At 52.7% G+C, this 13,217-nt stretch overlaps 4 protein-coding genes across 4 annotated transcripts; 2 read left to right on the top strand and 2 right to left on the bottom strand.

The window, feature by feature from the left end:
- Window positions 1-4,889: 4,889 nt before the first annotated feature.
- On the bottom strand, window positions 4,890-6,097 carry AYO20_03389 (hypothetical protein; the record flags this gene model as incomplete). Its single annotated transcript, XM_022641692.1, has 2 exons — window positions 4,890-5,264; window positions 5,351-6,097. 2 exons carry the CDS (start codon window positions 6,095-6,097, stop codon window positions 4,890-4,892), a joined length of 1,122 nt encoding a protein of 373 aa, XP_022502225.1.
- Window positions 6,098-6,483: 386 nt separating this feature from the next.
- AYO20_03388 (vacuolar transporter chaperone 1) lies at window positions 6,484-6,942 on the top strand (the record flags this gene model as incomplete). The annotated part of the gene is made up of 2 exons (XM_022641691.1): window positions 6,484-6,517; window positions 6,590-6,942. 2 exons carry the CDS (start codon window positions 6,484-6,486, stop codon window positions 6,940-6,942), a joined length of 387 nt encoding a protein of 128 aa, XP_022502224.1.
- Window positions 6,943-7,678: 736 nt separating this feature from the next.
- AYO20_03387 (hypothetical protein) lies at window positions 7,679-8,599 on the bottom strand (the record flags this gene model as incomplete). The annotated part of the gene is made up of 3 exons (XM_022641690.1): window positions 7,679-7,831; window positions 7,871-8,485; window positions 8,543-8,599. 3 exons carry the CDS (start codon window positions 8,597-8,599, stop codon window positions 7,679-7,681), a joined length of 825 nt encoding a protein of 274 aa, XP_022502223.1.
- Window positions 8,600-10,630: 2,031 nt separating this feature from the next.
- AYO20_03386 (hypothetical protein) lies at window positions 10,631-13,015 on the top strand (the record flags this gene model as incomplete). The annotated part of the gene is made up of 1 exon (XM_022641689.1): window positions 10,631-13,015. One exon carries the CDS (start codon window positions 10,631-10,633, stop codon window positions 13,013-13,015), a length of 2,385 nt encoding a protein of 794 aa, XP_022502222.1.
- Window positions 13,016-13,217: the final 202 nt, after the last annotated feature.

Below are 13,217 nucleotides of genomic sequence, written 5' to 3'. Positions count from 1 at the left end.
ATGGGCATAGTCTCAGAGCCTGTTGGCAAGGCCACGGCCCAGAAGAAGGATTTTAAGTGTGAGGATACTTCACTACTAGTCGCCAGGTTAGTTCTGAGATTGGCTGCCCAATCAGGCCAATCAAGCCGGCGACCCATGACGAGTTGTAGGTGGGCCTTTTGCTCTTGATTTTTTTTTCAGCCGCGGGAGCCTCCAAGAACATCCACTGCAGACCCAAGCAATCAGACCGAAGCCATGCCAGGAGAAGCATATCCGACGAGAGTTTGGGGAGAATTGCCACGCGGTCCAGCTTGCATTGCAGCGCTCGGCGCCGTTAGCTGGTTGTACGGGGTAGGGTATGGGCTGACCTATTCAGCTGTGATGGTTGAGATCCATCGATGTACCCCAAGGCCCTAACCACTCACAAAGGTCACTTGTCCCAAGGTATGACGACAACGAGTGGAAGAAGCACCAGGGCGCACCATCTTTTGCAAACCCGCCGCCGCCGCCCACTATGGTAGCGCACAGCCATCTGAACATCAAAAACTCGGGTTGACATAGCATCCCGCGCCCCACCGATGGCTTCGAGGGACTTGTTCTCCGCATACGAGTAGTAAACCCATAAGCGAACTTCTTTCTCGGCTCGCCAGGCTATTTGGGGCTGCCACTATGCAGTGACCGGGCTCATGGAGGAAGGAGGACGAGGGAGGATGAGGCCCTTGGGTAGGAGTGTATTTGGTGATGCTGCCGAGACTAGACTATCTGGCAGCCGTAGGATTTCGCTTGCACCAATAGATTGGTGGAGTAGGTCGATCGAAATACAATTGCCTGACAAAAAAGACTTGAGGCTGATGTTTCCATTGTCCTTGACAGAGGGATGAGAAGGTCTAACCACTATCGGACCTGTGCATCACAGGGTCAGCTACTGCATCCCATCTGCACTCCATGCAATAGGATCGTCGAGCGGGTGCCAGGAGACAACATGGGAGTTGACAGAACCTTAGTTGGCCTGCTCTCGTGCAAAATGTCCTTTCGAATGCGCATGCTTTCTATTTGGAGCACAGGCGCAGCATGATGCAAAGCTGTTGCGCAGCAGACAGGGGGGGTTGAAAAGAGTTGCGAGGGGACCACTAAGTGACTAGGAATTGGAGGAAAACACCCAAATGGTCAGTTTTGCTAGATGCAGTGGATGGTGGTAGCATGCACGAGTAGCACAAAACCGAAAATGCAGGGAGAGGAGGAAGAGGGCGTGGGCCCATGACAAGCCACGAGAACAACAATGGCCCCCTGTCGTGCCCATGCCACGGCGGGTTGTACCCCAAGTAGGCTGCGGCAGCCGATCGATCTCACATCAATTTTTTTTTTTCATCTTGGTTTCCTCCTTTGGGTGACAGTGTTGACATCAGCTGTTCGGACTGAAAATACCCTCGTAGCTGGTAACCTTTGTCTCGCGAACTTGGGCATCTGCTGTGGCGATGACAGCGAGAGGATTAGGCTGCGTGGCTGCTTCTGAGCTGCAAGCAAGCCCAAGCTGGCTGGGGGATGCCCAACAACAAAGCAAAAAGACAGGTGAATCACGCCAAAAATGCGTTGCAGCAGCCATCAAAGGGTCGAGACCGGGCGAGAAACCCCAGTAAGCCTGTGTCATAGAGTTCGGCCTTGCTGCAAGCCACCTGCGCACCCAATGCACGCCGACCAACTTGGCGCAGTGCAGTACTAGCTGCCGAGTACCTCGTACTGTGCCATTTTTTCTTTCACTTTCTAATCCCCAAAACCCAAATGTACAAACATTAGCACATGAAAACACCTGGTCAGATCGAGCATGAGGGGCCTTGAATGCCACCACTTGACGATGCTCAGCCGCACTCGACTGATCATGTATACAACGAAGACGCACGGACTGTCACCAGGTAAGGCTGGGGGGTGGTGAATCATCCACGCTTCACTTACAGGTGCTAGCTAGGTGGTTACTCTATTCCCACGGTCCCGCGAGTTGTTCCATCAAACCATCTCGATGCCCTGCGCCCTAAAAGGTACCCCCGGCCCTTTTCCGCCCCAGAACGCACCTTGAACAAGGATCCCCAGGCAAAGAGTCAGCCAGTACAACAACAGGGGACAAGGGTCTTTGAAAACGACATCCTACACGAACATGTTTGACGTTGTTGAAATGCGGCCAGATGCAAAGTTTTTCCCTTTCACCGCTGCTTGTTACTTCCTCCAACTGCAAAATTTACAGCAAAGGTGCCCAAGAGACTCTGCGTGCTGTGAAGAGCTGTCTATCACGGGAGATGCCGAATTCCTCTACATCGGAGATCGGGCTCTGGGATTGAGAAAGCCTAGGTATGCCGAGTAGTGATGAATTGGACGAGATGCACTGGCTAGCAACCTCGACCATACCATTTCGGAACTGTTGGCATCCTCATAATATCGCCTCGCCTACGCCTCCATTTTCCCTGCTTCAAGCGAGTTGACCCAGTCGCCTGTTGCTCAGCTTTGGTACTCTCCCTGGTATACCCCGGCTGGTGCCGTGTTGCTGGGTTATTGGGTCGAGCCACCGGCCTTTTCGGCATGAAACGAGTCCAGGGGGAGCCGCTTTCAAGCCTCATCGTTATAACAAGCATATCGGGGCCTGTTAGGTACTTTTTCTCGAGCCCCTATCTGGCCTCTGGAATCCAGCATGCTTCTCATGTCCTAGTGTCCCCCTTTTCTAGCTCGAGCAGCACAGAGCTTCGAGATCTCCATGTTTACATGGCACTTCCTGTATAGGAATTGCAAGATGCCGGAAGTGACACTCTACCGGGCTCCGGTGGGCCGCAGCATCAAGGGCTACTCGGTTCAAACGAGGTCAAATATTTGCTGATCTCGAACCAACTGTGTCATGCCCACGCGTCAGTCTCGTTGAGATCACAAGGCCGATCTTCCTTTCGTCCAACAGTATTGACGAGGGCGTCTCCTAGAAAGGGGGTTTCCCCTCGATATTGTGCCTGCTGCAAACAAGTTTCACATCTAATTCAGATCTAGTCATGTCACTGCCGATCGTTTCCTAGAATCCCATGGAGCTGAACTTCGCCTAAGCGATCAATAATGCTGCCATTCCTGCGCCTCCAGACGCCGAGTGGTGGCCGTAGTAGCAACACATTCCGTTTACCGAATTTGGAGACAGGAAAGAGAGAAAGAGCAAATGTCCCTGTGAAAAAAGACCACGGTGTATCCTTCTTCACCAAAGTCCAATTTCAGACTATGTACGTGAGATGTCAGATTCAGATTAGTGCCAAACGCGGCCACCGCAGTCTCCTCTGCACCCAGTAACTCGTCGATCTCGACATCCAACCGACCACAGTTAAGCGATCATGGCGATGCATCTCTGACCCCAAAAGAGACACCTGAATGTACCCCTTTCGGGTTGCCAGTCAGGATTGGAGAAAATTCTCCGGCTATCCCCACCATTTGTTCATTCTCCCCATCACCTGAGTTGGGTATTGTTATTGCGTGCTGTTTCGGCTAATGACCAACATGTTCAAGCCCCATCAAAGCCACACCAAGCCTCATGTCGCAGAGCCAATCACACCCGTTAGTGAAAGAGCTTTCTACAAGGCCGTGTTCGGACACCCCGTTTTCGATGCTGAAGGATCAGCGCCTTCGATATGCGATCTTGAGGGGTTGTATGTAAATCACAGCCTCCCCCAGTCCTCGACAATCTGAGCTGACCCCTCTCTCATTCTGCAGTCATGTGCTGTGACGCGACCGGCGACACCGAGATCCAATCCTATGCTCCGTCCATTGGCCCCCTAGCAAGAAAAAACATTCCTCTACTGGACCCAGTAAAAGCCGCACAAGATGGGGGTACCCGACTCACTTCCAATGCCCTTATTGTTGCGGCCAGAGACCACATTCTCAAACTCTAACAGGCGCACTGCAAAACAACCCAGGGCGGAGTAGCGGCCAAGAGATCGTTGTCTTCTTTTTTTTGTTTCACTGCTCTGCACGAGATGAGGAGGACAAAATCTTGTACGTAAGGCAGGGAGAAGACCGAAACCGTGCTGGGGGGTCCCGTCGGTTGACTATGCTGTGTACAAGTGCTACAGGTACGAACAAGTACACAAGGTTTGTACAAGTACGGTGCGGATGAACCTATGCGGAGCCTTGGGACTTGAGACATCTCTTTCCAGCTGATATCATACCACGCATCAAGCGCTGAAGTCCACCAGCTCCAGCTTCATCGTTGACGCCCAGTCACCCGAGTCAGACGCCGACGAACTTTAAGCAACTCACAACCCGAATTCCTGGCAAAGTTTATCCCCAAAGCTCGGAAAAAAAGGATTGGCAGAGTCCGAATCAGTGGCAACCGCTTAGGGTGCTAGGTGCGTCCCCAGTAACCCACAAACAGACCCGGAACTCGGACTAGATGCGAAGTGAGGGAAATTTTCTCCATCAATCGTTCAATGGTTGAGTGGAAAGTAACTGACTCGAAGGCCGTTCCTGCTAACGGTCCAGCAAAGCATTACATGGTGAGCCTTCCACCAAATCATCGTCCGCACCGGCTTCGCATTGGATTTTTGGCTGCACGACGAGCACGTTCCCCCCCCTGATGCCAAAGTAAAGAATTTCCCGCACCACCGTTGCGTTTCAACGCCCAGCACAGCCACCCATAACCAACAACTCAGAAAGTGACCGCGTGGGAAAGCAACATTCGTTCGCTTGACATAAAAAGCCCGGCACGCCTAATGCCTCCCCCCGAGTCTTGTTCCCAGTGAGGTTTGCAATTTCCAGAGACCATGAGCTTTGCTGCACATTGCTTGACCAATGAAAGTCCATATCAGTGGTCCGAAGGTGCTCCGAATCAAGGAATGCTGCATAGCGCCGTCCACCCGCTTTGCTGTCCATCAGGCAAGAGCCGGTCAAGATGCCTTTCACCCGACCCAGACCCAGATAATGCCGACGACCACATCCAAGCCTTTGCTATCGGCACCAGGGTACTTGAAGCTCCACATACCATCCTTTTCGTTGTTCCAGTAGGCTCCACTTGCCGCGTGCATGCCTCGACGACCACTCGTTTTCTTTGTGTCGTCGCCGGTCGAGGCCGGAGAGGGGGCCGCGTGCTGGATGATTGTGCTGTTCACCACGTATTTGTATTGTGGTTGGCTGGTCGTCGATGATCCAGGAGCGGGCTTTACCGTTGTCTCTTCCACGAGAGCCCCCAGGATGCTGTTGATGATCATCGTGTTCCAACCTTCAGTTTCTGAGTGCGAGTAAGACGTTGCCCCTGAAAGGGCGGCTTCGCATGCCTGTCCGGCCAGAAACCGAGAAGTTAGCGCCCTGCAATGTACAGCTTTTGGACACCCAGACGGTGGTTGGCCGAAGTGCGACTTACGTTCTCTGTGATCTCCTTGAGACGGGTGTAGGGCACGGGAGGGGGTGCTTGATCCGATGCCATTTTCTTAACAGCGATCTTTCCTCCTGCCACGTATTTGGTGATGTATGTAGATTGGGTTTTGCGGAGCAGATTGTGCGACGCAGTGGAAATGTCGTGTGTAGAGTGTGAGTCTGCTTTGAAAAGCGACGGATGTTCTTTGACAGAGAGTGTGGAAGCTGGGTCGCAAGGGGCAACTGTTGTCACAGAGGACTCTCTCGTGTATGGCTGCTCGTCTGGCCCGTCCCCTGCAGGCCTGCACGCTTTCTCTTCGCCTGGGAGTCTGGTCTCTCGCGGCGCGCTGTCTGGTTGTTCCTGCGACTTACTCGTAGGGCTTCCCTTTTCGCTTCCCACTAGTACCGATTCTCTGAACCTCTCTTCTTCCTTGACCAGCTCGTCCTGCTCACGCTCTCCCTGACGATGTCTAGTTCTCAAACTGAAGGTCGAGGCTTTTCGCGCAAGTCGACGTCGAAACTCGGCGAGAGTCCCGTGTTCTGGAGGATGTTGGGTTTGGCGAAATGTGAAGTTGCGCTTATTGGGACCCAAGTCAAGCAGGTTCGGGTTGGAGTCGTGGTGTTTTCGCAGGCGGTGTCGCTTTGCTGGCTTGCCTGGTTGATCGACTGCATCCAATGCACGTTGAGGTTGATTATTTTGAGAAGGGTCAAAACTGGTAATGGTGGACTTAACCCTCCGCAGTAGAGTCGACATCTTGTCCCCCACTGGCGCCCACGGTGAAGCAGACACACCGACGGGTGCCCCTGGAAAAGGCAAGAAAGCTTAGGAGAGGGGCAGGGCGAATGAGAAGCTTGGGTGAGAGCAGGTGCACTCTCTCCCCGCAGAGGATTGTGTCCCTAGGCGAGTTTTCGCAGCAGCTCACAGGTAAAAGCGAAAGCTTGTTCCTCGAACTTACCCCGAGAGCTGCGAGTCTTTTGGGTTTCCGCAGGAGACCAACTTGTTTTGCAGAGAAAACGACAAGAGGTTACAACCATACATATGTTATCGCTTTCATAACTTTGACCAATCTCCCCAAAACCAAGCTCCATCAGCAGCACTGTTACCAGTTTATAGCTATCCCAGTATACGACAGGCCGAAAATGTCCGAACAACCACTTCTTCAGAGCGCCCCCGGTAAGGTTGCTTGCTCCAATGCCCACCCATCCCGGGTCTTTTGTTTGAACGCATGACTTTTGCGACTAACAGTTTCAACCGGGCCAGGCAAACGCATCGCCCTGCCGACACGCGTCGAGCCCAAGGTCTTCTTTGCCAATGAGCGGACCTTCCTCTCGTGGCTCAATTTCACCGTCATCCTGGGAGGGCTGGCCGTCGGCCTCCTCAACTTCGGAGACTCGGTCGGCCGCATATCCGCGGGACTCTTCACCCTGGTGGCCATGGCGGCCATGATATACGCACTCGTCACGTTCCACTGGCGAGCGAAGGCTATCCGAGTCAGGGGCCAGGGTGGGTTCGACGACCGGATTGGACCGACTGTGCTGGCCGTCGCCCTTCTCGCAGCTGTCATTGTCAACTTCGTGCTTAGGGTGGTCGAGTCGTAGGCATGGCGGCTCGAACGTGGAGAACAGAAACAGGCGGTGGCCTACCGATGAGGACGACAAGCCCGAGCCGTTGACAGAATGAAAGAGAGGGAGATATGGACACATGGAAAGAGAGTAGAGGGCTTGGGAGGGCCGCTTTGGGGTCGAGAAGAGAGCAGAACAGAAATCTGGCGACGGATCTACGGTGGCATTCATTGGTGTGGGCGTTGTACTCTGGCCTGGAGCTCTAGACTCCCGAGCTTCCTGCGCCTTTGCAATATCCGAGCATCCCTCTTCTGGAGGTGCTTACTTGGGGGGCAGGTTTATCACGCGCAGACCAAAAAAGAAAAGAAAAAAGAACAGAAAAAGAAAACAACAAATCAATAGTGCACCAACAGAGCATACTTGACACCTGTAATTGATCCTTTTGTAGGCGATAAGTCCTATCTCGACTTCGTCGATACGTCGTGCTGATGTATCTTTGGTTTTTTGAAAAGGACATGTAAAGCTACCTCTGCCCGTGTGCTACATTACGGTCCCGGCCTTGTGTTCCATGATCACGATAATCGCTACCAGCTGTCCCGTTGTTCACAAGGTAGGAGGCTCATTCATCAAACTCCGAGCTCCCTTCCAGGTCCCATCTCCTGTCCGTCCCCCAAGTAGAATCCCCTGAAAAAAAGACTCTGTTCGATCCACGACTGTCCTAAACCTGTCTCTCAATATCTTCCAATCATAGCGAGCAAAGGATAGAGCATTCCTACGTTCCGTTGGTGTTACGACTGTCAGGGTACAACAGACTCAATGCTACTCCGCCATCCTGGTCGTCTTCAGTGTCGGGTTCACCACTGTCAATTCCATTTTCCTTGCACTCGAACTCATCCACGTCGTTCCCCTCCTCCCAATCCGTTCCCTAAGGCGGATTGCTGTAGTCATTCAACGCGACACATACCGCGCCCCTGTGATGGCCGCTATACTGCCTGATGATCTTCCCCGTTAGGATCTCCCAGAGGCGAGCGTAGTGGTCGGAGCAGACAGTGACAAGATACGCCGAGTCAGCGCTGAAGGCACAATCCCAGACCCAGCGTTGGTGGATGTCCAATATGGCGTGACAAGGGAGCGGACGGCGGAGGGAGATGAGGTCTGTGGTGGGGCGGAATTGTTGGGAAGCAGTCGAGGCGAGAGAAGGAGTGGAGTGGGACAGTTTCGGGTCTGGGGAGGAGTCGGTGTGCTTGTCATTCTCGGCACTCGGCAGGGAAGGTTGCGAGTGCGAGAGTGTGATTGTGTTGGGATTGTTTGGGAGTGGTCCTGTTTGCTTTGTTGGCGCTTCTTGCTGTTGCTGTGATATTGGTGGGTTCTGGGGTTCATTGAGATCTTCCAAATGTTCCTCGTTCATGTCGATCTTCCAGACTCGCACGGTGTGGTCGGAGCTACATGTCGCGAGGTATTTTATATCTGGCGACAGAAGAAGGCGCGTGAGGTAATCCTTGTGGGCCTTGAATGCGCGGCAAGGGAGAAGGGTGGTTGAGTCGTGGTTTTGATATACGCGCCAGATGTAGACGTCGCCCTAGAGAAGCATTGTGAGCTTTGCCTTGTTGTCGAAACCCAACATCCTTCAACCTACCAGATTGTTTCCCGCAGCCAGTAGAGAGCCATCGCTCGCAACGCTCACGCTGGCCATGGAGATGTCTTCCACAGGGACAAGCTGATGGGTACACCGACTTGCGCCCAAATCCCAAATGCGAATATTCCCCCCTCGGTCACAGCTGACCAGCTCTCCTTGATTTGGATGAATCACCACGTCATTTACTGGATGCGAGTGTTGATAGTTTCTCTGAACCATCCCCGACCTGGTATCCCAAACTCTTACTGTGCAGTCTTCAGAACTAGTGACCATCCACTTCCCTTCACAGTGAAACGCGACACCAGTCACATTGTTCGTGTGGCCCTCGAACTGCATGATAGGGTTGGGATTGCTGGACTTGATGTCGTAGAGGCGCACCATATGACGACCCGCAGCCGCCAGGTACTTTTTGTCTGGGGTGATACATAGTCTGTTGACTTGTGATTCCGGATGTTGGATTGTTCTTGAACATATCCCTGACAGTGCTTCCCAGAATCTACAGGACACGAGCAAAGGTCAATATTGAAAGCGAAGGTGAGGGAACAAGGCAGGGGGCGCACCTAATAGTATGGTCATAGCCAGCTGAAGTAAGGATTAGCCTCTTGCCCAACATTTGCGACAGCGAGAAGAACAATACCTGTACACAATATGACGCTCATTTTGACGGCTCATGGCCCCCAGGCACCGCCTCTGATGTCGAGCTTTGTACTCGGTACAGCTTTCAGTCTTGTGAATGCTGGTTGTGTTGATGCACAGGCTGGAGATGGAGATGGGTGCGGGGATGAGATTCTTTTGTGACGACCAGTAACGCCAGCCTCGTGCCTCAAGGCGTCAGAGCCTCGTAGTCCCACAGAAATGCAGCCCGCTGCTTTAAGACAGGCCGCCGATAAGCGAGCCAATGAGCGATGCACAAAAATAAGGCTTGTTCTCGCTTAAATATCTCCGTGTGTGTGTGGACTCTTTCCGACTTCATCTCTCCATTCATGCTTGTATATATATCAAATCATATGGCCGTCAATGTCGCCCACACAGACGCCGTCGCTCCCAGACCGCCACCGCAAGGCCATCAGTTGAGGGGTCTTCTCAACAAAACGCCAGCAATGTTGACCATCATGCTCTTGTTCCCGATTTGTACAGTCCAAATGATGGTCCCGCTCTTGCACGAACCAGGCGGGTAAACAACGGTTGAATAAGTCTAGGTTGGTTCAAGAGGTGGAAGCTTTGCAGCCGTGCTTTGCAAGTTGACAAGACGTGTATTTTTTTTGGTTCGGTGTGGCTCCTTATGCCATGGACTGCTTTTTGGGTTTTTGCTGGGGAGACGTGGTCCCAGAATGGCAGCACCAAAAGGTGAGTGGTAACTAAAGTATGGAACCACTGGATTGACCGAGACAGTCCAGGTGCGAACACACGGTCTGCGCCCTGTACCAGAGTTTGTGTTCTCGTAACAGAATGTTGCGGTGTCGCGGGCGCGCTGGCCGTCCACGAAGCAGGCCCCTTTTGTCGTGCCTTGAGACAAATTTTCTGCTTGAAGTGTTCTTCTCTTCATGACCGACCTTACCATCCTGCTTCCTCCTGGGTATTGAAATTCACTTCATCAGACACGACATCTACACCTGGAATCGTCAAGATCCAAACGGCATGAAAACTGCGCCCTCCTCAATCCCGTTTGCTGCATACAGAAAGTGAGCTCTGCGGATCTTCACAGGTTAGTAGAATTTGAATCATGCATATTGCCTGACCCTAGTAACACCGTGTGTTGTGCAGTGAAGACTTCTTTGTGCACTACCCTCGTACTCCAAGAGGCGTCACCCCTTTCGATCTCCGCCAGTCAATTTTACGGACACGATCATCACAGATTTCATTCAATCTGTTGATAGACAGCCTCATCCAATCTTGGACAGATTTACAAGATCCCTTCGGACCCCGTCATCCACATCGACTTAACCCGCACCTGAGAGAGAGAGAGACAAAATCAGCCAATACAGAGACCTGAGCGACAATTAAGGACTCTTTCTCTCTTCAACAACTTCATCGGAGCTCTAGTCGACATCAACACCTTTCCATATTGCAACGCTTCACGGATCAATCATGGATCGAAACTCAAAGTACCACACGGGTTTCATCTACAACGACTTCACAGGAAATGCCACCAACAGCGTGCCCAACAGCCAAAGCTCGAATCCTTTGAACAACGTCAGTCACGTTCAACAACATCTCAAGGGAACACCGAATCACACCTTCCAGAATTCTCTTGCTATGAACAATTCTCTTCAACCGCTTGTTCCCCTGGCCCAGAGTTCAATGGAGTATGGAAGCCCGCTTCGACCGCAAACTATGGGAATACACAGCATCTCACCTCAAATGCCCAACCCGAATGGCAGTCCACTTGGATCTCATCAGATACAAATGCCAGGCAACATACTACCGTACATCGAAAATACTGGCAACGGTCTTTGGAACATTCGTCCTCCAACCCAGAACAATCTGCTTGGATTGTCAGCCGCAAGCGGCGTTGGACTTCAGGGCGAGCAAATGACCAACGTCGTTGCCCCAGATTCATACAACGATGCATACTTCACCGAAACCAATGCCATGGGAACGCAAGACTTTCTCGGTCCGATTGACAACAGTGTCCAGGACTTCACTGCCAATCTGTTCGATCAGGAGCTGGCCAAACTCGACCCTGTCTCTGCACACTTCCAAGAACTTGGCCATGACAACAATCAAGGAAACACCCTCCCCCCACAAGGCCAGCGAGACGACACCACTGGACAGACGCAAATTCAGGAGACTGTGCACATACTGCAGGCCGAGGTACAAACATACAAGGATAAAGTCTCTTCGCTCGAACAAGAGCATGGCACAACAGTCGCAACGCTTCAGCAACAAATCAGCGAGCTCAAGACTGAGAACGCGGCCCTAGGAAAAGATGCTATTGTAGCCACAAGCTACTATAACACTCTTCTAGGCCGATATGACTTCTTGATCGGACCGGACGGCAGACTCTTTCCAGTGATCCCTCAGACCATGCAGCGGGCAATTGTGGCGAGCAATCGACTAAAGCCACCACTTCAACAGAATTACGAAGCCAAACTGCAACGATTGAAGCAGGAATATCGAGGTGTACTTCTCAGAGCTGACATCTGCCACTTGTGCTCATTGCACCACAACAGCCGTATTCGCCTGCGAGCTCCAAGCGTGGAAAGGGCTGCCCTTCAATTCATTGACCTCACCACCGATGACGAAGAACCTGTTCCAGTCTTGCGAAGTGACTCCATTCAAGATTTTCTAGCCCGTGCTGCTCGCAACGAGCTAGCTCAGAGCAGCAGCTCTGGCGGACAGACAATGGCTGCCGTGCATGCAACAACATCTTCCCAAAAGACGGCGACCTCTGCCGCAGTTCCGCCAGCAATCCAAGCTGCATCCTCAAGCGCAGGAAGCACTCAATCTCTGGCAGCTGAAACCGCAAGACCAAGACCGCTCGATACACCACCTTCCGAAATGGAAGACATCAACCTCGCAAAGCGCCAGAAACGCAAACAGTCTGACTATGGCTGGATGCAACCAAGTCAAAACCTTGCGCTGAGGAAGGCAAGGGGCGACCTGCCTCATCCTCAGGACGAGTGGAGTCTTCAGCAAGCTGGGAATACGACCACTGGATTTCTTGATGCCGTTGCTGTCCACAACGCCGCAACGACCACACCAGCTGCAGACCCCCGGTCCTCGATCCAAAAGTCGAAACCAGCACCAGCTTTCAACGCCGCGTCTGCTGCTCCCAAGCCTTCAAAGGTCACCAAGACCAAAGCAGCCACACCAAAGAAGCCCACCGCTCGCGGAAAGGGCAAGGGAAAGGCCAAAGCATCAGCAGCACTATCAGCGGATCTCACCACCACTCTCACCGGCCTCAACAGTGTCACCTCAGCCACCAACATTTCTAGATCGAGCAGCGCCCGCAAGACTCTTGCAGTCGACATTCTTCCCGAAGAGCCTGCTTACGTCCGTCCTCAAACACCAAGCCCTCCACCACGACCCACTATTTCAACCACAGACATGGATGCCGAGTACGAAACCGACGAGGATATGGAGGCACAACTCAGAGATTCCGACTTGATGGTCATTGACCACAACGAACAATACCCGCTGCCCGAAGACAACGAGAACCCACAAGCGACAACATTCTGGGAAGTCGACGACGGAGAAGTGGCAGACATCATCGCCCTGTTGGAGGAACCCCAAGAGCAGCAGACCATGGACTGCCCAGCCAAGGAGAGCGAGAAGGGCTCGGCTCAGGGCCAAGCAAACGCGACCGCGGACTTTGAACAGGAATTTGCGGAGGACAACGGCGGTATTGGAGATGCGAGTGGGGATGCAGACTTTGAAAGCCTCTTCAACTTCGACGATGCGGAAGAGGACCTCCCGATGACGACGTGGCCCGGCGAGGACGAGGAGAGCGAGGTGAGCGAAGAGGAATAGATGGATCGGAGGAGAGACGGAGAGAAGGAGGGGAGAGATGGAACAATGGAACAATGGAACGAACATTGAGTGATGAATGAATGGGATGGGTCATGAACGACGAGCGACGAGTCCGACTGATGAATGAACGAATGAGTGATGGAAAGATGTGCTGTGAACGAACGGCGCAAGGACTGCAAGGACAGTGAGTTGGCCTGGGAGA

The sequence above is a fragment of the Fonsecaea nubica genome (genome assembly GCF_001646965.1).
Source record: "Fonsecaea nubica strain CBS 269.64 chromosome Unknown Scaff16, whole genome shotgun sequence".
Classification (NCBI taxonomy): Eukaryota; Fungi; Ascomycota; class Eurotiomycetes; order Chaetothyriales; family Herpotrichiellaceae; genus Fonsecaea; species Fonsecaea nubica.
Note: the sequence above shows the minus strand (reverse complement) of the source record. Positions and strands in the feature narration are given on the sequence as shown.